The 25,000-nt window shown below is 40.6% G+C and overlaps 1 protein-coding gene across 2 annotated transcripts in view; it reads left to right on the forward strand.

The window, feature by feature from the left end:
• Positions 1 to 25,000, forward strand: part of kif5ab (kinesin family member 5A, b) — a 41,290-nt gene that overhangs the window by 3,330 nt on the left and 12,960 nt on the right. For both annotated transcript variants that reach the window (XM_084129100.1, XM_084129101.1), the window contains exons 2-16: positions 7,832 to 7,919; positions 8,005 to 8,078; positions 8,209 to 8,313; positions 8,427 to 8,475; positions 12,242 to 12,297; positions 12,956 to 13,043; positions 14,565 to 14,689; positions 15,646 to 15,750; positions 16,812 to 16,960; positions 17,598 to 17,746; positions 18,852 to 19,003; positions 19,506 to 19,574; positions 21,377 to 21,583; positions 23,378 to 23,524; positions 24,910 to 25,000. The exon at positions 24,910 to 25,000 is cut by the window's right edge and continues 98 nt beyond it. In XM_084129100.1, the coding sequence (XP_083985226.1) occupies positions 7,832 to 7,919; positions 8,005 to 8,078; positions 8,209 to 8,313; positions 8,427 to 8,475; positions 12,242 to 12,297; positions 12,956 to 13,043; positions 14,565 to 14,689; positions 15,646 to 15,750; positions 16,812 to 16,960; positions 17,598 to 17,746; positions 18,852 to 19,003; positions 19,506 to 19,574; positions 21,377 to 21,583; positions 23,378 to 23,524; positions 24,910 to 25,000 (1,654 nt within the window). The remainder of the gene's footprint in view (positions 1 to 7,831; positions 7,920 to 8,004; positions 8,079 to 8,208; positions 8,314 to 8,426; positions 8,476 to 12,241; positions 12,298 to 12,955; positions 13,044 to 14,564; positions 14,690 to 15,645; positions 15,751 to 16,811; positions 16,961 to 17,597; positions 17,747 to 18,851; positions 19,004 to 19,505; positions 19,575 to 21,376; positions 21,584 to 23,377; positions 23,525 to 24,909) is intronic.

Genomic DNA, 25,000 nt, shown 5'->3' on the forward strand with positions numbered 1-25,000 from the left:
TATTCCCCCATTGCATTATTATACATTATATTCAACATTATATATAGTAGTTTAATGTAGAACTGTCACTAAAACTCTGAAAACTTGAATTTTTTCTCACATAGTAATTTTTATGTTGGGTGAACTATCCACTATACATATTGTTGCATTTTTGTATTGTGATGTATTGTGACAGACACTAGTTACTGAGTCGATCGTTCCTTGGGATGCGTTTTCATGAAAATCGAATGTAAAGAGTTTTATCTCTAAAAACAGATTAGCTCATAACGCTAGTATATGGGGCACAGAGTAAGTAAAAGTAAATCGCTAGTTAATACCACTAACAAGGCTCAAAATAGCCTCACACTAACACGGTAGCATAATGAAGGTCCCTACATGCAAACCGAAGCATTGAGAACTTTGTTAGTGTACAGTTTAATAAGAAGATAGTTTATAAAGACAGTACATTACGCGTTTACAGACAGGATCCATCTTGGAAAACAGTCTCAACTAATCGAGTCACGAACGCCGATTTTCATGAAAACGCATCCCAAGGAACGATCGACTCAGTAACCATGTGTTAATTACCCCAAGGTTCATTTTTCACTGGAGTTGTCCTTTAAATCAGGTGGGACCCTTAAAGTGCCTCTATGATGTCAAGTCAAGTCACATTTATTTATAAAGCGCTTTTACAATACAGATTGTTTTAAAGCAGCTTTACAGTGCTCTTTTCTCTCAGTGTCTGAAACGCTTCGATCGAAGATTCAGTCTCTCTAAACTCCGCCTCTCTGAGAGCTGCTCTGCTGTGATTGGTCAGATGGCCCAGTCTACTGTGATTGGTCAGAAACCAAACGCTCATTATCATATCTGAATCTCAGCTCTTGATCACAGTGATACGAACAGTAACGATGGCGTGGGTTTTACCGTATCAGTCTCAGAAAACAGCGTCTTCTCCACATGAACAACACAAATCAAACTCTTCCAGTCTCAGATACACTACAGTGGTTGAGGGCGGAGCTAAGCGACGCTGTTCAGCCAATCAAGACCAGAGTCTGGCATTATGCTAATTAGTTGCAAAAATATTATGAGACTGAATTACTGACGACTCATTTCAGGCATTTCAGAATCGATTCGTTCTTTTAAGAGAAAATAATTTAATGTATCTGCACTTTGATCTTTGTAACTTTGCACACCTTTTACATTCACAAACAGCTTTATTACACACTACATGAAAGAAAATATCATAATTTGTTGTTGTAACGTAATGTAGGCAAGGTATGTTGATTCAGTCGTGTTAAATTATATTTTTTGACTTGGACAAAAGCAGTTAATTTAGATGTTTCCACTTTTATATGTAATTTTTTACAGTGCAGTGTATAAACATCTGAGTAAACTGGCGATATGTTTTGGTCTCTCTGTCTTGAACTCCTTTTTCCTTTTGAAAATGCCTCACTGAATAATTGATTAAACCTCAAATGCTCCAATATCAAGAGTCTTGAGCCAAATAGATTCGATGTAAGAATCTCAGTAACACAATACAGCAACATTTTTTATTTTTGCTAGTCTACTAAAGCTGAAATCAGAGACCATATTTAAGGTTATTTCTGTGGCTCAAACTCAATATACTCCTAAAAGCCGTGCAATGCAGCAACCCAGATTAGAGCTGCTATTTTTGCTGCGTGGCAAACGCTGAACTCAGCAGAAAACCTGCTTAAAAACGCCCTATAAACCTATATTGTTGATATCAGAAAATAGTGGCATGATGTAAGTTCCACACACAGAGATAGACATAAAAACACACTTTCTGTTCAGTAAACCTGACTGAAGTGAGATGATGTAAAGAGGACCTATTATTACTTTTTTCCATGTTCATCTTTCAGTTTGAGCATGAAAAAGCTCTTAGTTATTCTCTATATCAGTGTCAGTGTTTCTGAACTCCTGAAACGCCTCCATTGTAGTCTTGAGTTACACGTCACAATATTCCTCATTATAATAATTCATGCGCAGAATAAAGGGGCGGGGCCTGGTTGAGTGAGTTAGTAGTGTGTTAAACTGGCGGTTATGGTAAGGGGCGGGACATTTCCCAAACACACTCGAAATGCGCTCGACCAATCACAACACACTGCTCCAGCCGACCAATCAGAGCACAGTGTGCTTTTCAGGAGGAGGGGCTTCATAGAGACAGGAAGTAAACAGAGCGTTACTGACAGACTGGGGAGAGAGGAGCCGCAACAATGGAGAATATGAGGAAAATAATCAACATTCAAGCAGGAAAACCTGTTCTAGTAGAGCCTGAAACAACATCAAGACTGTAAAAGGGTATAATGTGTCCTCTTTAAGCTGTTTATTGCTGCTGTCTGTGGTTAGGCTCTATTTCGGGTAGATTAATGAGCAGGTGCATGTAAATGTGTTGCTCCTCCAGAATGTAAATTCAATTTCAGTTAATTTAAATGGTTCACTCCTGACAAGCATTTTATAATTGATCCTCACTGTAACTAACCCAGAAATCCCTTAATTATGAGGTTTATTAATTGATCCTCACTGTAACTAACCCAGAAATGCTGTCAGTGTTGAAACTCGACATAAGCCTGCAGACTCAGTTTCTGACCGTTCTTTTGTTCCCATCTCTGACTTTCAGTGAATCTGATAAAAGCTCAGGACTCGCGTGAGAATGTCAGTGACCTTCACCATCCTCATTTAAGAAATCTGTCCTGAAAGTCTTTCTGTGCGAGACTCAGCGGCCGATGCTGGAGAGAGGAACCGCTGGAGGATTCAACGAAAGACAGAGATGTGAAGAAGAAAGAGACGAATGCACCAAAAAATAGAGGAGTGCAATAAGAGAGAGAGAGTGAGAGAGAGAGAGAGAGGGAGAGAGAGAGAGAGAGAGCAGAGAGCAGATGGTTTGGTGTTTTTAATGCATCTCAGCTCAATAATCTTCTGTCTCAGCAGCTCGAATGCAGTTTAAACAAGACCTGCTCGATACACGGCTGTCTGTCAGTGTCATATTGCATTGATTATTCACAGTAGAAGATAACGTCTAACAAAACAAAGTCTTGATGATGTTTTCAGGCTCCACTAGAGCAGGTTTTCCTGCTTGAATGTTGATTATTTTCCTCATATTCTCCATTGTTGCGGCTCCTCTCTTCCCAGTCTGTCAGTAACGCTCTGTTTACTTCCTGTCTCTATGAAGCCTATCTATCATCCATCTATCCATCATCTATCTATCTATCTATCTATCTATCTATCTATCTATCTATCTATCTATCTATCTATCTATCTATCTATCTATCTATCTATCTATCCATCCATCATCTATCTATCTATCTATCTATCTATCTATCTATCTATCTATCTGTCTCATTGTAAACATGATTGTAAGTGAACAGCAGAGAGAGGGATGGAGGGATGGAGGGATGTATGGATGGATGAAGCTGATAAAGTGCTAGTGGATGATCTTTGCTGGACTGATGCCATTAGAGCGTATCCCACAATCCCCCTCACACTCCTCTCATCTGCGGATGCTTTATCTTCCTCTGCTCATCCCTCGCTCTTCAATCCGCTCTTCATTTCATCTCCTGTGTTACTCTGGGCAGTTGTCAGATGATTAAAACAGATGTGTGTGTGTGTGTGTGTGTGTGTGTGGATTATCTCATCTCTGCAGACTCGCTCAGACTCAAGAAACACTGTGTGCGTTTGCTTTATGATGCTCATTATGATCCTTCAAGCTCACACACATAAACTCTATTTTAAGAGGCGTCGGGGAAACTGAACTCACTGAGAGCAAAGGTGCGGCGTTCTGTCATCACAAACGTGCAGCGCTGTCTGCGTCCTACATGATATAATGTGTGTGTGGGTGGGTGTGAGTGTGGGTGTGCACGAGTATGTGTGTGTGCGCGAGTGTGTGTGTGAGTTAGTATGTGTGTATGTGTGTGTGTGTGTGTGTGAGAGTGAGTTAGTGTATGAGTGTATGTGTGTTTGTGTATGTGTGTGTGTGAGTTAGTATGTGTGTATGTGCGCAAGTGTATATGTGTGTGTGTGAGTGAGTTAGTGTATGAGTGTATGTGTGTTTGTGTGTGTGTGCGTGTGTGTGTGAGTGTGTGTGTGTGTGTGTGTGCGTGAGTGTGTGTGTGTGTGTGTGTGCGACTGTGTGTGTGTGTGTGTGTGTTTCTGCTCTGTAGACTTTGGTGCTCTTCTGAGGATCATTTAAAGCTCATGGGACTAATTAATGACTGAAGCGCTTAATGTGAAGTGTGTGTTGCAGTGTGTTGCTTCACCTCTAATTGCTTTCATGTTTAATTATAACAGGCAAAGCTTCTGTGTGTTACATATTATTTCATGCATGTAAAGTGTTTGTGAGGTATTTTCAAATTGCAGTTTCAATTTATAAAAATCTATCTATCTGTCTGTCCGTCCGTCCATCCATCCATCCATCCATCCATCCATCCATCTATCCATCTATCATCCATCCATCCATCTATCCATCCATCATCCATCCGTCCATCTATCCATCTGTCCATCTATCCATCCATCATCCATCCGTCCATCTATCCATTCGTCCATCTATCCATCTGTCCATCTATCCATCCATCTATCCATCCATCCGTCCATCCATCCGTCCGTCCATCCATCCATCCGTCCGTCCATCCATCCGTCCGTCCGTCCATCCGTCCGTCCGTCCATCCATCCATCATCCATCCGTCCATCTATCCATTCGTCCATCTATCCATCTGTCCATCTATCCATCCATCTATCCATCCATCCGTCCATCCATCCGTCCGTCCATCCATCCATCCGTCCGTCCATCCATCCGTCCGTCCGTCCATCCGTCCGTCCGTCCATCCATCCATCATCCATCCGTCCATCTATCCATTCGTCCATCTATCCATCTGTCCATCTATCCATCTATCCATCCATCCGTCCATCCATCCGTCCATCCATCCATCCATCCGTCCATCCATCATCCATCCGTCCATCTATCCATCTGTCCATCTATCCATCCATCATCCATCCGTCCATCTATCCATTCGTCCATCTATCCATCTGTCCATCTATCCATCCATCTATCCATCCATCCGTCCATCCATCCGTCCGTCCATCCATCCATCCGTCCGTCCATCCATCCGTCCGTCCGTCCATCCGTCCGTCCGTCCATCCATCCATCATCCATCCGTCCATCTATCCATTCGTCCATCTATCCATCTGTCCATCTATCCATCCATCTATCCATCCATCCGTCCATCCATCCGTCCGTCCATCCATCCATCCGTCCGTCCATCCATCCGTCCGTCCGTCCATCCGTCCGTCCGTCCATCCATCCATCATCCATCCGTCCATCTATCCATTCGTCCATCTATCCATCTGTCCATCTATCCATCTATCCATCCATCCGTCCATCCATCCGTCCATCCATCCATCCATCCGTCCATCCATCATCCATCCATCCATCCATCCGTCCATCTATCCATCCATCCGTCTGTGCGTCCATCCATCCATCCATCCATCATCCATCCATCCATCATCCATCCGTCCATCCATCAACCATCCATCCATCCATCCATCATCCATCCGTCCATCCATCCATCCATCCATCCATCCGTCCATCTATCCATCTGTCCATCTATCCATCCATCCATCCATCCGTCCATCCATCCATCCATCCATCATCCATCCGTCCGTCCATCTATACATCCATCATCCATCCATCATCCATCATCCATCCATCATCCATCCGTCCGTCCATCCATCTATCTATCCATCCATCATCCATCCGTCCGTCCGTCCATCCATCATCCATCCATCTATCCGTCCATCGATCATCCATCCATCATCCATCCATCATCCATCCATCATCCATCCGTCCGTCCATCCATCTATCTATCTATCCATCCATCATCCATCCGTCCGTCCATCCATCATCCATCCGTCCGTCCATCTATACATCCATCATCCATCCATCATCCATCCATCTATCCGTCCATCCATCATCCATCCATCATCCATCCGTCCGTCCATCCATCTATCTATCCATCCATCATCCATCCGTCCGTCCGTCCATCCATCATCCATCCATCATCCATCCATCCGTCCATCCGTCCGTCCATCCATCCATCCATCCATCCGTCCATCTATCCATCCGTCCATCTATCCATCCGTCCATCTATCCATCTATCCATCTATCCATCCATCCATCATCCATCCATCCATCATCCATCCGTCCGTCCGTCCATCATCCATCCATCCGTCCATCTATACATCCATCATCCATCCATCCATCATCCATCCGTCCGTCCGTCCATCATCCATCCATCATCCATCCATCCATCCATCTTGTCTCTAAGCCAGTGATGTGAGTTGAGTCAATCTTTACCAGTGACTTTAAGGGCCCTATTTTAACGATCTGAAACGCAAGTGTCAAAGCGCAAAGCGCAAGTAACTCTGTGGGCGGGTCTTGGCGCTGTTGCTATTTTCCCGGCGGGATAAATGACTCTTGCGCCAGGCGCAAATCTAAAATGGGTTGGTCTGAAGTAGCTTCATTATTCATAGGTGTGGTTTGGGCGTAACGTGAAATAAACCAATCAGAGCGTCATCTCACATTCCCTTTAAGAGCAGACGCGCTTTGTTCTAAAGCGGATTCCTATTATAACGATTTGCCAGACGCACGCCAGGAGCGGTTCACAGCCGAGGAGAGCAACGCTCTCGTCAGGGACGTTGGGGATGGAGAAACCCACCCAAATTAACTTCGGTTAAAAAGGCGTATGATAATTTGGGTAAATGTGTAAGCTAGATGTATGCTTTTATAATAAATTGTCTATCTATCTATCTATCTATCTATCTATCTATCTATCTATCTATCGTAATAATGTATGATTTGCAAAAATGAAAACTGCTGCTTCTGTGTAGATGAGAATGCACACGCTACATTGATTATGGCCAAGCATGCGCCCTTAAAATAGCATATGAATAACATGCGCAACGCACCACTGACTTTAAACTATTTTTTCCTGGTTAGTGGCGCAATTGTTTTCTAAACCTGTAAAATAGCATGAAGGAACGTTTGCGCCGGAACACGCCTCCTTTTTTGCGCTGAACCGCCCAGGGAGCGCAAGTTCATTCCCTAGTTTAGCGACGTGCTTCTGTGGAGGGAAAAGCGCGCTTTGCGCGGGTGCAAAATAGGAATGATACATGCGTCGGTGTACAAAGTCAATTGCGCTGGGTGCAAGATAGGGCCCTAAGTGTCTTTCCTGTGTTTGCCTTTCTAATGTTGTATTTCCGCCTTTGTGCTCCTATTTCTTTTCCTTTTCTATATCACAATAATATTGTAATGTTTTTTTTGTTGTTGTTGTCAGATCACTAGTAAAAGTGTAACTGTGAATCCTATCCAGTCTCTTTCAATCAATAACTCACGTACAGTGGTGTGTAAATGTGTACTTCTGAAATGGATATATGGCATACAGAAGAAGCGCAGCTTTACATTTCAATACAGTGACTGTCATCCAAACTGTTGTCATAGTTTACATCAGGTATAATACTCACAGAGTGCAGTGTTTTATTGACAACATGACTAAGCATTTCATCTCATTTCATCTCAAGCATCTCATTTGTGAACAATGACACAAGGACTTTGCATTCTGATGGCACTGATATGTTCATCAACATAAATACTTACTTTTGAGAGATGAACTAAAGATTTTTTGAGTAAGTTACAGGCTTTTGCAGGTAATCCAAGGTGTGCTGCTGTTTGTATGAACTGTTTTGAGAATGCACATACTTCTTTGCAAATATAAAGGATGATTTGAGAAATGAACCTGCACACGTCAGTCTGTTCATAAGTGTGTGTGTCGGTGTCTTTCAGGGGAAGCCGTATGTTTTTGATAAAGTCTTTCCAACGAACTGCACGCAGGAGCAAGTGTACAACACCTGTGCCAAACAGATCGTTAAAGGTGAGTGTGTATGAACGCGAGTCAAAGATCGATATCGATTCTTCAAAAATATATAAATAATTGTCCAAATATCTCTTCACCACAGATGTTCTGGACGGCTACAACGGCACCATCTTTGCATACGGACAAACATCCTCTGGCAAAACCTACACAATGGAGGTAAACCTGCTTCTGTTTACTCACTATTGAAGAAACTATTCACGTTCCAAACCCGCATGATTTCTTTCTTCTGTGAAACACACAAGCAGATGTTTTCACATTAAAATGTGCTTATTGCTTTCTCCATCAGGGAAAGCTGCACGATCCTAACGGACGGGGGATTATCCCGAGGATTGCTGAAGACATCTTTAACCACATTTACATCATGGATGAAAACCTGGAGTTCCACATTAAGGTGCGAAGACAACTGAGTTAAAAGCCATTTACAGATCCTGTTGTTTTCTAGAGAAGAAATGAAAAGCGTTCAGATAATTCCACATCATTAGCCGATCTCGTTTCTCTCTCAAGGTTTCCTACTTTGAAATCTACATGGATAAGATCCGTGACCTACTTGACGGTGAGTCGGTGTGTGTTTTGTCTTCGGTCGACCTAAATACATGTAGAGAACAAACACTGGCTTTGCTATAATTAAAATGCATTAATATCATTTATTCTGCAGGTATAATCTATTTAAACTGGATATAAAAATAACATTTAACCAACTGAGTGCTCTGAGGAATTAACCATTTATTTTACGATCGTAAAACATTACAGTTCAAAAGTTTGAGGTCAGTAAGATTTTATTTCTTGAAAGAAACTAATACTTGTTACTACGCATTCAATTGATAAAAATATTAAAATATTATTAATATTAAGAATCCTGAAAAATAAAATGCATCAGTTTCCACAAAAATATGAACTATTTTCATCATTGATAATAATCATAAATGTTTCTTGAGCATCAAATCATCATATTATGATTTCTGAAGGATCATGTGACACTGAAGACTGGAGTAATGATGCTGAAAGTTCAGCTTTGATCACAGGAATAAATTACACTTTACTATATATTCACATAGAAAACAACAAATTTAAATTCTAATAATATTTCACAATTTTTACTGTATTTTTGATCACATAAAAGAGAGCAGAAGAGACTCTTTCAAAAACATTAACAAATCTTACCAACCCCAAACTTTTGAACGCTAGTGTATTCAGCTGAAAACCCCCATAAAACGATCAATCCTGAACAGTCAAACACCAGCAACCCACAAATCTCAGCGTTTGAGCCGTAGATAAGAGCGTTTGTGTTCACATCTGCTGTGTGAATACATGATCAGGCTGAGGGACAACAACTGCTCGTCTGTGTTTGAGATGCTGAGTCACTGAGCAATCTGGGAAGATACCTGCGGACAGATGGCAGAGAGAGGGGGCGGGGGGGGGGGGGGGGAGGGAGAGAGAGAGAGAGAGAGAGAGAGAGAGAGGGGGAGAGAGAGGGAGAGAGGAGGAGAGAGACAGAGAGAGGGGGGGGGGGAGAGGGAGAGAGAGAGAGGGGGAGAGAGAGGGAGAGAGAGAGAGAGGGGGAGAGAGGGAGAGAGGAGGAGAGAGACAGAGAGAGGGGGGGAGAGAGAGAGAGAGGGAGAGAGGAGGAGAGAGACAGAGAGAGGGGGGGGAGAGGGAGAGTGAGAGAGAGAGAGAGGGGGAGAGAGAGAGTGAGAGAGAGAGAGAGAGAGAGGGGGAGAGAGAGGGGGAGAGAGGAGGAGAGAGACAGAGAGAGAGGGGGGGGGAGAGGGAGAGTGAGAGAGGAGAGAGAGAGAGAGGGAGAGAGACAGAGAGAGGGGGGGGAGAGGGAGAGTGAGAGAGGAGAGAGAGAGAGAGGGAGAGAGGAGGAGAGAGACAGAGAGGGGGGGGAGAGGGAGAGTGAGAGAGGAGAGAGAGAGAGAGAGAGGAGACAGAGAGAGAGAGAGGAGACAGAGAGAGAGAGAGAGAGAGAGAGGAGACAGAGAGAGAGGAGAGAGACAGAGAGAGAGAGGGAGAGAGTGAGAGAGAGAGAGAGAGAGAGAGAGAGGAGAGAGAGGAGAGAGACAGAGAGAGGAGAGAGAGAGACGGGGGGAGAGAGAGAGGAGAGAGACAGAGAGAGGAGAGAGAGAGACGGGGGGAGAGAGAGAGGAGAGAGAGGGGGGGGGAGAGAGGGAGAGAGAGAGAGAGGAGAGAGACAGAGAGAGAGAAGAGAGACAGGGGGGGGGAGAGAGAGAGGAGAGAGAGGGGGGGGAGAGACAGAGAATAGAATAGAATCGGGCATTTATATAGCGCTTTCATATGTACTACTGTACACCCAAAGCGCTTTACAATCATATCAGGGGATCTCTCCTCAACCACCACCAGTGTGTAGCATCCACTTGGATGATGCGACGGCAGCCACAGTACAACGGCGCCAGTGCGCTCACCACACATAGGTGGAGAGAAGAGAGAGAGCGATAGAGCCAATTCAATGTAAGGGGATTATTAGGAGGCCATGATTGGTATGGGCCAATGGTGGAATGTGGCCAGGACACCGGGGTTACACCCCTACTCTTTACGAGAAATGCCATGGGATTTTTAATGACCACAGAGAGTCAGGACCTCGGTTTAACGTCTCATCCGAAGGACGGTGCTCTTTGACAGTATAGTGTCCCTGTCACTACACTGGGGCGTTAGGACCCACACAGACCACAGGGTGAGCACCCCCTGCTGGCCTCACTAACACCTCTTCCAGCAGCAACCTGGTTTTCTCAGGAGGTCTCCCATCCAGGTACTAACCAGGCTCAGCCCTGCTTAGCTTCAGTGGGCAACCAGTCTTGGGCTACAGGGTGATATGGCTGAGAGAGAGAGAGAGAGAGAGAGAGAGAGAGAGAGACAGAGAGAGAGAGAGAGAGAGAGAGAGAGAGAGAGAGAGAGAGAGAGAGAGAGAGAGAGAGAGAGAGAAGAGAGACAGAGAGAGAGAGAGAGAGAGAAGAGAGACAGAGAGAGAGAGAGAGAGAGAGAGAGAGATGAGTAATGAAACAGACAGATAGAGATCGACAGGCGCTGAGAAGATGAAATATGAAGCGAGATGACGTCAGTCTCGCTGTATCTATATTTGATTAAAAAGAAACTGACGTTCACATATGCGGTTTTATATCTGCACGAATTATATATACTCGAATGAAGTTTCTCTCTCGCACGTGTGTGTGTGTGTGTGTGTGTGTTAGTCTGATTAGAGACGCGTCTCTCTCGAAGGCTTGTTACTGTCATCATAAACTCAAGGCCTTTCTGTGCATTTGCTCATTAAAGGAATAATTCAGCTAAAAATGAACAGATTCTGTCATCATTTACTCGCCCTCGTGTCACTACAAAACCCAGACTTCTGTGGAACACAAGAGAAGATGTTCAGCAGAAAGCTCATGCTCTCACTCTTCTAGACTCAATTTTAAAGAACCCTTTTTGCCAAAAATGTTCTATGTAAGGAGAAATGTCTTGTGATATCTATAGTGATAAAGTATGTTTACGAGCTGTTTAATTCATAAAATGAGATCAAAATTAAAAAAATGTGTTAAAAACAAAACTGATGAATTAAAACGAAATGCATAGAATGATCCCATGAAGGAACCCCTAAAAGTTTCTAAATATCAAACTCTGACGGAAGCATTTAAGCTTATATATAGAAACTTTTCTTCTAAGAGTGATGCAATAAATTAAGAGCCTAACACCTTAAAAGCATCATAAAAATATCAAAACGGTAGTTCATAACCTGCACTGTATATTACAAGACTTCTGAAGTTATGAGAGATCTGTGAGTGAAACAGACTGAAATGCAAGACTATTTTAATGATTTGCATGGTGTTTTTTGAGCTTGAAGGTACGAATCCTCATCATGCTAAACACTGTTTCTGTTCGACAGAAGAAATGCACTGAAGAAAATTGGTTTAGGAACAATTTTCACAATTAATTACAAAGAAACAGCAAGTAACACATTGAAACTTTGAAGTAGAAAGACTGAAATCGGATTATCTTGTAAAACATGCTCTTTGATTTCAGTGTAAAGTTGCATGGGTTTGGAACGGTTGAATTTTCTTTGTTCTTTCCCTTTTGTTCTTTCTCCCTCATCCCCTCTCTCTCTCTCTGTCTCTGTCTCTCTGTCTCTCTCTCTCTCTATGTCTCTCTCTCTCTCTGTGTCTCTCTCTCTCTCTGTGTCTCTGTCTCTCTCTCTCTCTCTCTCTCTCTCTCTCTCTCTCTCTCTCTCTCTGTCTCTCTCTATGTCTCTCTCTCTCTCTCTCTCTCTCTCTCTGTCTCTCTCTCTCTCTCTATCTCTCTCTCTCTCACAGTGAGTAAGACAAACCTGTCTGTGCACGAAGACAAGAACCGAGTTCCCTATGTGAAGGTGAGCCGATTCTCTCCGTCGAGATGCTGGAATCGTGAACATCACTGATGTTTGAGCAATCAAATCTTCCTTCATCTTCTCAAATAAATGAGATCATTATATTATGAAAATTCTCAGAACTCAAAACTGCAAACATATAATAAATACACTAAATAAATTTATATAGGCACTATTTTCACTCAGAAATTGCTGTTAAGAAATGGCAAGTAACACATTGAATTAAAAAAAATAATATTTTATTTACATGCTCTAATTATCAGTTTTATTTACAATTTAAAAAAAAAATGTTTTACAGTAGGATAGATATTATTTCCCTTCATATGATATTTCATATCATATATTGTGTTATATTGTCACATATCATATCATAGATGATATAATCATATATATGATACAATATTATATCTACAATATGATATATTTTCTATTATTTATAAATATATGTATTCATATTTTATATAATATTCATATATCTTATCGTATCGTTACATATTGAATCATATCATATAAAATATAAAGTAATGTATAGTATCATATATCATATCATGTATCATATATCATAACATCTGGTATTGTTAGATAACGACGTGCCAATAAGTTTAGTCTTACAATGTGTGTGTGTGTGTCTGTGTGTGTGTGTGTGTGTGTGTGTGTACAGGGTTGTACTGAACGTTTTGTTTCCAGCCCTGATGAAGTGATGGATGTTATTGACGAGGGAAAAGCCAATCGTCACGTCGCTGTCACAAGTCAGTTTCTCTAACCCTAACTTTCAGAATAACCCCAGGATTACTATCACAGATCATTGCTGAAACTGTGGCTCAAGGGCTCGATTCCCAGCGAATGCATGAACCGATCAAATCTACACCTTCAATGCAATGCAAGTCACTCTGGATAAAAGCATCTGCCAAAATGCAGAAATATAAATGTAGAAGTAAAGATGGTTACGAACACACTATAAAGTCCCAGCTATCAGGGAACGTTCTTTCAGTAAGGGATAATGTACATCCAGCCGGTTGTTATCTCAGAATAAACCCCTTCAGGTGTGTGTGTGTGTGTGTGTGTGTGTGTTGTTATCTCAGAATAAACCCCTTCAGAGGTGTGTGTGTGTGTGTGTGTGTTGTTATCTCAGAATAAACCCCTTCAGAGGTGTGTGTGTGTGTGTGTTGTTATCTCAGAATAAACCCCTTCAGAGGTGTGTGTGTGTGTGTGTGTGTGTGTGTTGTTATCTCAGAATAAACCCCCGACAGGATGATGAGGACCCCGACGCGAGGGGTCTTGCATCAGCCTGAAGGGGTTTATTCTGAGAACACACACACACCTGAAGGGGTTTATTCTGAGAACACACACACACCTGAAGGGGTTTATTCTGAGAACACACACCTGAAGGGGTTTATTCTGAGAACACACACACACACCTGAAGGGGTTTATTCTGAGAACACACACACACACACACACACACACCTGAAGGGGTTTATTCTGAGATGACAACCGGCTGGATGTACATTATCACGCTTATTACACAAATACTTGCCACACAAGTAAATAATTAGACACAAAATATTGGTTTGAGTTGGAATATTTGATTAGGTGTTTAAACAAAGCTTCGCGGAGAGAGCAGTTTCAGCGGCGAGATCAAACTAGACGGACATTTAAGAGATATGATATACAGTCATAACACTTATTACACAGCATTTCAACACATAAATAATTATGAAGAGATATTGATTTCAGATTAAACCGTTTTAAAATCGTACCTGTTTGTATCTCATAATCCAACAGCGTACAAAACAATAGTCACAAAATGGCCGCCACTGCGTTTGTATGAAACGAGAGAGCGAGTCCACGATACTGGATGGCATAATTAAATAACTGTACACAAAATATTGTGTTTCTGTTTTGAGCGGTTGTTATCTGGGAATAATATACCGCTGGATGGCGCTATTGACCAATCAGAATCAAGTATTCCATAAAGCTGTGTAATAAGTAACATTAATAGAATAGAATGTTCGTTCAAAATGATCTGGTCCTTAAAATGTTAGCACAGAAATGTTTCTTATCCATCATTCATGGAACACTGTTTACCTGAAATGTAACATTTTTTAAATGTAACTACTTGCTCGGAACATTCCGAGAACATTCAAAAGTAACATTCCCATAATGTTTGAAGAATGATCAAATGGAATGTTCCCTAAACGTTCAAGAAAAAAACGGACGTTTTGAATGTTGAAGACATGTTTTTTGTGACTGGTGGGATGTTGTGTGTCAGATATGAACGAACACAGTTCCAGGAGTCACAGCATATTCCTCATCAGCATCAAACAGGAGCACGTGGAGACGGAGCAGAAACTCTGTGGGAAACTCTACCTGGTGGATCTGGCCGGCAGCGAGAAGGTGCGTTCAAAGCCTCATGAGAGTGTGTGTCCTCCTGCAGGACAGAAATACATCTCATTAATGTCTCAGACGTTTCTCCTAGAGTGAGATTAAATGGAGAAAAAGATCTCGTTAATCCGCATGTGTCTCTCTGCTAAAGAGTCTTTATTTCTCCTGAGAACTTTTAGGAGAAACATCTGAGAACTCTGTGAAATAAAAAAAAGTGCAATACACACTGTTTATACTTGCACGTGTTTAACATGCACTGAAAAAATCTGATGTAGAAACAATTTTCACTTAGAAAATTCCTAGTAAATTTCACAATTAATCACAAAGAAACGACAAGTAACACATTGAATTAAACACTAAATTTTGAAGTAGAAAGACTGAAAGTAATTTTTTTTTTTTTTTTGTAAAACATACTCCAGTAATCTTGGATTTATTTACAACTTTGAAAAGTCATTTTAGTGTATTATTCCCTTATTCAAATTCTCTTGAATAATTATATATATATAACAGTTTTAAAAGTCTCTTCTGCTCATCAAGGCTGCATTTATTTGATCAAAAATACAGCAATTTTTTTTTAATATTATTACAATATTATTACAATAGCTGTTTTCTATGTGAATATATAGTAAAGTGTAATTTATTCCTGTGATCAAAGCTGAATTTTCAGCATCATTACTCCAGTCTTCAGTGTCACATGATCCTTCAGAAATCATTCTAATATGATGATTTGATGCTCAAGAAACATTTATGATTATTATCAGTGTTGTTTCTTCATATTTTATGGAAACTGTGATACATTTTATTCATTGGGATTCTTTGATGAATAGAAAGTTCAAAAGAACAGCATTTATTTTAAATTCACATTATAAATGTCTTTACTGTCACTTTTAATGCAGCCGTATTGAATAAAAACGATAAATTTCTTCATACTGACCCCAGACATTTGAAGTGTAGTGTTATTTTTCCAGGTGAGTAAGACGGGAGCGGAGGGATCGGTTCTGGATGAAGCCAAGAACATCAACAAGTCTCTGTCAGCGCTGGGCAACGTCATCTCAGCTCTGGCCGAAGGCACCGTGAGTCACAGCATCGCATATTAAACCAATGCCTCACGCTTCCCTTCAGAGGAACAGATCCATGGATAGCCTTAAAGGGGAAATATCATGAATATCTGACGTTTCCCGTGTTTAAGTGCTATTATCGAGTCCCTGTTGCTTCTACCAACCCAGAAAACGTGAGAAGTGAAACCCAGTAACTGTGTTCTGGTGAGCCTTTCTCTGCAAGCATGTCAGAAAATAAGCCAATCAGATTTCTTCCCCTTCTGACGTATGAAGAGGATCTTATTATAATATTACCGGCCCTTAATCTGCACGTTTACACACACCAGCCGACATTTGGATTCGCAAGCGACAACAGTGTAGTCTGGCTATCACCAGACCAAGCTCAGTCTTTATTAGTGTGGAGAGTCTGCTCTGTATTTTCTTCTGCACAAGAGGCGTGATCAACGGGCACAGTTCAAATGACTCCGTACGCAGTTGGATAGTCCTTCAACCAATCAGACCAACGATCCGGGTGACGTACTTTCTAGAGTGAAGCGAAAAAAAAACATGAAAGTGAGTGGTACTTACACCCACTCGAGCGATTTGTTTGCTAAACTAAAGAAGCCATTGAGCATCGTCGAGAGGTTAAAAGGAATTGGATTGGATTAAACCCACCAATAGCGCGCCAGGTGGATGAGCCAGTTTGTGATTGGTCCCCGCAGATTTAATGGAAGCAGGATAGAAGAATGTACAGGTTTCCAGCCTGAACTCCAGGGTGAAATCAAATCAGATCGGGCTGGGTTTACCCAGTCTAACAACAGTGACCAGTTCTAACGCAATGGCAGAAGTTCGAGCAAAGCATGCCATCTCTAGCTCATTTGCATTTAAAGGGACACACACACAAAAACGGCACATTTTTGCTTGTTCCCGAAAAGGGGCATATTTGACCAGCTGTAATAAATAATCTGGTATTTTGAGCTGAAATTTCACAGACACATTCTGGGGACACCATATATTTATATTACATCTTGTGAAAAGGGGCATAATATGTCAGCTTTAACCCTTTTAAACTCAGTAAGTTCTCTCTGTCTGTGCAGAAGACTCACGTGCCGTACCGGGACAGTAAGATGACGCGGATCCTGCAGGATTCTCTGGGCGGAAACTGCAGAACCACCATGTTCATCTGCTGCTCACCTTCAGCCTTCAACGACGCCGAGACCAAATCCACTCTGATGTTCGGACAACGGTAACACACACTCTAAAAACACTGGGTTAAAATATTACAATTTGGGTTGTTTTCAACCCAAGGGCTGGGTAAATATAGGACAGAACACATGTTGGGTTAATTTTACCCAACAAATTGGGTTGTTTATTTAACCCAGCATAATGGGTTGATTTAACCCATTTTTTATTTTTACTATAGTTCAAGCTTTTTTTATTATTTTACTTCATACATGAATTAATGTTTTCGGATTAACTTAAATTTGTGTAGGTGACTCAAATCGACGATGGGTTGATGCCCCTGAATGTTGCTTTGGATAAAATTAAACGATATACAGAACAATAACGAATTTGTAATACAAAAAATATACACAAACCTGTATTTTAATGAAGACACGCACCAATTTGACGGAGCTGCACTGCTCTCTCCTCAAGAGGTCGCAGAAAGCCAGTGATAAATAACTCAACCCCTGGGTTGTTACTTCTGACCCAGGATCTGGGTAACACAAAAACTACCCAAACACTGAAAAAATAACACAAAAAATGTACCCAAAAGGCTCAACCCAGGATTTGGGTAGAAAAAATAACTCAAGATTTTTTTAGAGTGACAATGATGTATGCAAATACATCACTCACACACACTCACACTCCATCTCTCTCAGCGCAAAGACCATCAGGAACACGGCGTCGGTGAACCTGGAGCTGACAGCAGAACAGTGGAAGAGGAAATATGAGAAAGAGAAGGAGAAGAACAAGAACCTGAAGGAGAACATCCAGAGGCTGGAGGCGGAGCTTAACCGCGGGCGTGACGGTGAGAACACACACACACACACACCTGATTTCTCTACGAGACCGTGATTGATTTGGACTGGTAACATGGTGGTGTATTCATCAGACATATTTATCATAGTAATGCATGGGGTTTGATAAAATCATAGTTTTAAATAAGTAAAAATAATTGTAAAAAATATATATTTAAAAATATATTTACAATACTGGCGTGACTATATATATTACCCTTTAAAAAGCTGTCAGTTTATTATAGTACATTTTGTAACAAAAAATAAAATGCAGACATGCACCATGGTAAAATCAGTTTTAAATAAATAAATTAAAACATTTAAATATTTGTGTTATCATATTGATATATTTTAATAAAATTAAATAAATTAATTGTACATTTAATGTGGTAAAATCAGTTTTAAATATTTAAAAAATATATATTTTATTTAAATATTTGTTTGATCATATTGATTTATTTTAAAATAATTATAATATAAATAATTAAATAATAAATTAATAATTTATTTTAATTGAATTAAACTAAATAAATACATTTTAATAGATAAAACAAAGATTATTGAAGCATGTTTTACATGCAAATACTATTTCAGTTTTTTACTTCAAAATTTCATGTTTAATTTTAATGTGTTACTTGCCGTTTCTTTGTTATTATTTACTAGCAATTTCTGAGTAAAAATCATTTTAAAGTAAACCACAATATTTTTTTCAGTCTATTGGAGAATATGGCCAAAGTTTGCTTACTTTGTAATCATTTTAAATAAGACACAGCAATTTTATTTTTTCTTTGGACATTTACCATGGCAGTACCATGGTACTCTTGGAAGTACTTTGGAGTATCATGTAAATACCTGACATTCATTCACTAAAGCATCTGCTAAATGAATGAATGTTTAACCGTTTATTAGTACGTACCATGGTATCACCCCAGTAATGAGAAAAAAGTACTAAAGAAGTAAAAAAAGTACGAGAAAAAAGTACTAAAATGTACCAGTGTACTTCCACATTAGAAGTAAGTAGTGTAAGGGTAAAGTAAAGCTTAAGAGGAGGATCCTGTGAACTTGTATTATAGTTTTACTGTAGTACGAGTAAATAATGGTGTGATTGTGCTTCAGGGGAGTGTGTGTCAGCGCTGGATCTCATGGCTGAGGAGTCTGATGTCAGTGAAGACAACCAGAGCATCAGTGTGTGTGTGTTAATCCCAGAGGAACACAAGCTCAAATATGAGGAAGAGATACGCAAACTCTACAAACAACTGGACGACAAGGTGCGAGCAGAACACACAAACACACTCACAGACACACAAACACACAATCTCACAGACACACAATCTCACAGACACACAAACTCAGACACACAAACTCAGACACACAAACTCAGACACACAAAAAACACTCACAGACACACAAAAAACACTCACAGACACACAAACACACAATCTCACAGACACACAATCTCACAGACACACAAACTCAGACACACAAACTCAGACACACAAACTCAGACACACAAAAAACACTCACAGACACACAAAAAACACTCACAGACACACAAATTCAGACACACAAACTCAGACAAACACAAACTGACAGACACACAAACACAGACACACAAACTCATAGACACAAACTCACAGACAGACAAACTCACAAACACGCAAACTCACAAAAAAAAACAAATACAAACAAAAAACACACAGACTCACACAGCCTGTAGTCAATGCATGGAAAAATTGGCTCTCTGACTGATTTTTTCTCTCTCTCTGACAGGATGATGAGATTAATTTACAGTGTCAGCTGGTGGAAAAACTGAAGGAGCAAATGCTGGATCAAGAAGAGGTTAAAAACATTTGCTGAATTCAAAATTGCTATTCCTGTCACATCATTATATGGCAAAAATAGAGCAGCATTCAGCCACTGTTTGCACTGGAATACTGGCATACTACATTCGGTACATAATATACAGCATACTGTGGTTACACTTTATTTCGATAGTCCACTTTAGACATTCTACTAACTAGAAGTAACTTTGCAACTACATTCACGAGTATTAGTAGACTGTCTACTTAATTTCTGCTGACATTTTATTATGATGCTTCCCAAAAGACATTATACTGACTATTGCTGCGTCCCCATCCGCCTACTTATACTGTGCCCTGTTTTTGTGAAGAAAAAATACATACTTTTGAGTCTGTAGCAGAATAATTGGCAAACTTTGGGACAAAATACTTTGTCACAATTGCATAAATAGTAGTATTTAGTATGTGGATGTTATGTTCAGAGAACATTCAAAAGTAACAATCATAGAACATTCAAATGTAACATGTTCAGAGAACATTCAAAAGTAACGTTCAGAGAACATTCTAAAGTAACGTTCAGAGAACATTCAAAAGTAAAGTTCAGAGAACATTCAAAAGTAACATTCAGAGAACATTCAAATGTAACATGTTCAGAGAACATTCAAAAGTAACGATCAGAGAACATTCAAAAGTAACGATCAGAGAACATTCAAAAGTAACGTTCAGAGAACATTCAAAAGTAACGTTCAGAGAACATTCAAAAGTAACGTTCAGAGAACATTCAAAAGTAACGTTCAGAGAACATTCTAAAGTAACGTTCAGAGAACATTCTAAAGTAACGTTCAGAGAACATTCAAAAGTAACATTCAGAGAACATTCAAAAGTAACATTCAGAGAACATTCAAAAGTAACGTTTAGAGAACATTCAAAAGTAACATTCAGAGAACATTCAAAAGTAACGATCAGAGAACATTCAAAAGTAACGTTCAGAGAACATTCAAAAGTAACGTTCAGAGAACATTCAAAAGTAACGTTCAGAGAACATTCTAAAGTAACGTTCAGAGAACAATCAAAAGTAACGTTCAGAGAACATTCAAAAGTAACGTTCAGAGAACATTCAAAAGTAACGTTTAGAGAACATTCAAAAGTAACGTTCAGAGAACATTCAAAAGTAACGTTCAGAGAACATTCAAAAGTAACGTTCAGAGAACATTCAAAAGTAACGTTAGTGTTAGTTAGTTAGGGGTTAGTGTTGGATTAATTCGGTTCGATAGTATAGATAAAAGCCCCCCCGCACTGATAATTGATTGGTTGGCTCCTTACATGCGCTTCGTGGGCACACTAGCACACACACGCAAGGTCTCTCGCTCCCTCTCTCTGCCGTGCGCGCGCTCTTGCTCGCTCGCTCTAGGTTCCGGGAGATTTTAACTGATTTGCGGGCATCAGGGAAGCGCCATCGACATGTGGGAGACTCCCGCAACTTCCAGGATGTCTGGTAACGATCAGAGAACATTAAAAAGTAACATTCAGAGAACATTCAAAAGTAACGATCAGAGAACATTAGCAAAACATTTTTTGTTAGCAGAGCAGAACGAGCGTTCTATTAATGTTACTGGAAGAACCTTGCCAGAACGTTATCCAAAGCTCTGAGAACGTTCCCTGTTAGCTGAGCTGGGATATTTCCAAAATGCCCACTGCATAAAGATGTAAATCATAAAGATAAAACAGCATAGAGGATGATATCAGTCTTGTGTAAAATAGGTCAGCAGGAAAAACTGTCTTTTCTTGCTGTGTGTGCGTGTCTTTATGCGTGTGTGTGTGTGTGTGTGTGTGTGTGTGCAGCTGCTGGCCTCGTCGCGTGGGGACCGTGAGCGTGTGCAGTGTGAGCTGACTCGACTGCAGGCTGAGAGTGAGAGTTCGAAGGCCGAGGTGAAGGAGGTTCTGCAGGCGCTGGAGGAACTCGCTCTGAACTACGACATGAAGATTCAGGAGAACGAAGACCTGAGCCTTCAGAACCGACAACTCACCGAGGAGCTGTCGCACAAAACCGTACGACAAACACTGCAAACACAATCTCTTAAAACTAATCTCTTAAGGCCCGTTCACACTAAGGGGCCTTATTTAACGATCTAAGCTCATGGTCTAAAGCGCTTAGACTTAGCAAGCGCACTTAGGTCGTGTCCGAATCCACTTTTGCTAGTTTAACGATGGGGAAAATGGTCGGCGCTCCCGACGCATGGTCAAAAAGGGTCGTCCCTTTTCTAATAATGAATAATGGGTGTGTTTTATCTCTATCTACGGGACAAGCCGGATTCTCCATATCTTTATGTACACAGTAATAATCTTTTACATTGCTGCTTTTAAATTTGCTGCTTTGTTGCATAGAATTAATTGAGCCGTAAAAGTAAGATCTCTAGAGCACAAGATAAACATCAGCTGTAATGTTATGTATAAATAATGTAATTATATCGCCAGTGATCCAATACCTTTAGTCTACTTACATACACACACACACACACTAACCCGACCCCTAAACCTACTCATCACACACACACACACACTAACCCGACCCCTAAACCTACCCATCACACACACACACACTAACCCAACCCCTAAACCTACCCATCACACACACACACACACACACTAACCCGACACAAACACACTAACCCGACACACACACACTAACCCGACGCCTAAACCTACCCATCTCACACATACACACTAACCCAACCCCTAAACCTACCCATCACACACACACACACACACACTAACCCGACACAAACACACTAACCCGACACACACACACTAACCCGACGCCTAAACCTACCCATCTCACACATACACACTAACCCAACCCCTAAACCTAGCCATCACAAACACACACACACACACACACTAACCCGACCCCTAAACCTAGCCATCACAAACACACACACACACACTAACCCGACGCCTAAACCTACCCATCACACACACACACACTAACCCAACCCCTAAACCTACCCATCACACACACACACACACACACACTAACCCGACACAAACACACTAACCCGACACACACACACTAACCCGACACACACACACTAACCCGACGCCTAAACCTACCCATCTCACACATACACACTAACCCAACCCCTAAACCTAGCCATCACAAACACACACACACACACACACTAACCCGACCCCTAAACCTAGCCATCACAAACACACACACACACTAACCCAACCCCTAAACCTAGCCATCACAAACACACACACACACACACTAACCCGACCCCTAAACCTACCCATCACACACACACACACACACACACACACTAACCCAACACCTAAACTTACCCATCACACACACACACACACACTAACCCGACCCCTAAACCTACCCATCTCACAGACACACACACACACACACTAACCCGACCCCTAAACCTACCCATCACAAACACACACACACTAACCCAACCCCTAAACCTACCCATCACAAACACACACACACTAACCCAACCCCTAAACCTACCCATCACAAACACACACACACTAACCCAACCCCTAAACCTACCCATCTCACACACATACACACACACAAACCCGACCCCTAAACCTACCCATCACACACACACACACACTAACCCGACCCCTAAACCTACCCATCACACACACACACATAAACACAAGCACTAACCCGACCCCTAAACCTACCCATCACACACACACACACACACACACACTAACCCGACCCCTAAACCTACCCTTCACACACACACACACACACACACACACACACACACACACAGTGAATGTTTATATTTGGGGTGTAATTCTCTGTCTTCCTCTCAGTCGGATCTCATGTGTTTGGAGGCGGAGTTTTCCCGGCTACAGGAAGTGAGCGTCCAGCACAGGAAACGCATCACTGAGGTGTTGAACACCCTCATGAAGGATCTCAACGACTTCAGCCTCATACTGGGAGACGGCGACCTCAGACTGGTGAGCGAGTGTGTGAACCAACGCATGAGGTTTTCTGAGTTAAAGGTGCAGTGTGTAAGTTTTAGTGGCATCTCGTGGTGAGGTTGCGAATTGCAACGAACAGAAGTTACGGTGGCTGACAGGAAGTGATGTCGTTGTCTGAGACAGCAAAGAGTAGCCAGTTAAACAATGAGGTTTCTTTACAAAGATGAATTAAGAAATTAGTTTTACTTAATTATTCAGTAAAACGATGTCATTGCAAATATTATTGTTCATCATTGTGTCAGTATTTTATCCGCTGACTTTAGCTATAGCTTCTTTACACGAAGAACAACATAGTGACGAAACGCGTTTGTCCATTCAGGGCCACCGTAGAAACATGTCGATGTATGCGGACCTGCAGTGTGTGTAGAGAGAAATGCCTCATTCTAAGCTAATAAAAACATAACGGTTCATTATGTAAGGTCTTTATACACCACTGAAAACATAGTTATGTATATGATATTGCATTTCTGTCAACAGATCCTCCTAAATATTACACACTGCACCTTTAAAACACCATTTACGGCTGAAACTGGAACGCTGGAAGACTTTGCATCTGATTTGCTTTTCTAACTCATTTAAAATCATTTCTATTATTGGCTTGACAAAACTGTATATTTGTATTACCATAGTTGGGCAAAAGAAAAATGACTTTACTCCAAATGTATTAAACATAGAATTGACAGGATAAAATACAAAAAAACTTTATATTTTATAAAAAATATATTATTATATTTTATAAAAATATAAAAATACATACACTACCAGTCAAAAGTTTTTGATCGGTAAGAATTTTTATGTTTTTAAAAGAAGTCTCTTCTGCTCACCAAGACTGCATTTATTTGATTAAAAATACAAAAAAAAAAAAACAATAATATTTTTAATATATAAAGAGTAATATACTTTACAAAATATTCTATTTCAGATAAATGTTGTTCTGAAATTCTGAAATATTATTATAATGTAAATCATCTGTTTTCTATGTGAATATATAGTAAAGTGTAATTTATTCCTGTGATCAAAGCTGAATTTTCCGCATAATTAATTTTAAAAAACAGCAATTTTTTCAGGATTTTTTGATGAATAGAAAGTTTAAAAGAACAGCATTTATCTGAAATAGAATATTTTGTAAAGTATATTACTCTTTATATATTAAAAATATTATTTATTTTTTATTTGTATTTTTAATCAAATAAACACAGCCTTGGTGAGCAGAAGAAACTTCTTTTAAAAACATTAAAAATCTTACAGATTAAAAACTTTTGACTGGTAGTGTATATAAAGATAATAAAAACAACAAAAAAGACAAGTAAAAAAAGTAATAAATTGAGAAGTATGAAGTAAAGGTGAGTTCTGTCCCTCAGCCGCGTGACGTGTCGTGTGTGTTGGAGGAGGAATACGCCGTGGTTCGTGTGTTTGTGAGTAAACTGAAGTCTGAGCTGAAGTCTGTGGTGA

This window comes from Abramis brama, assembly GCF_963993115.1.
Source record: "Abramis brama genome assembly, chromosome: 11".
Classification (NCBI taxonomy): Eukaryota; Metazoa; Chordata; class Actinopteri; order Cypriniformes; family Leuciscidae; genus Abramis; species Abramis brama.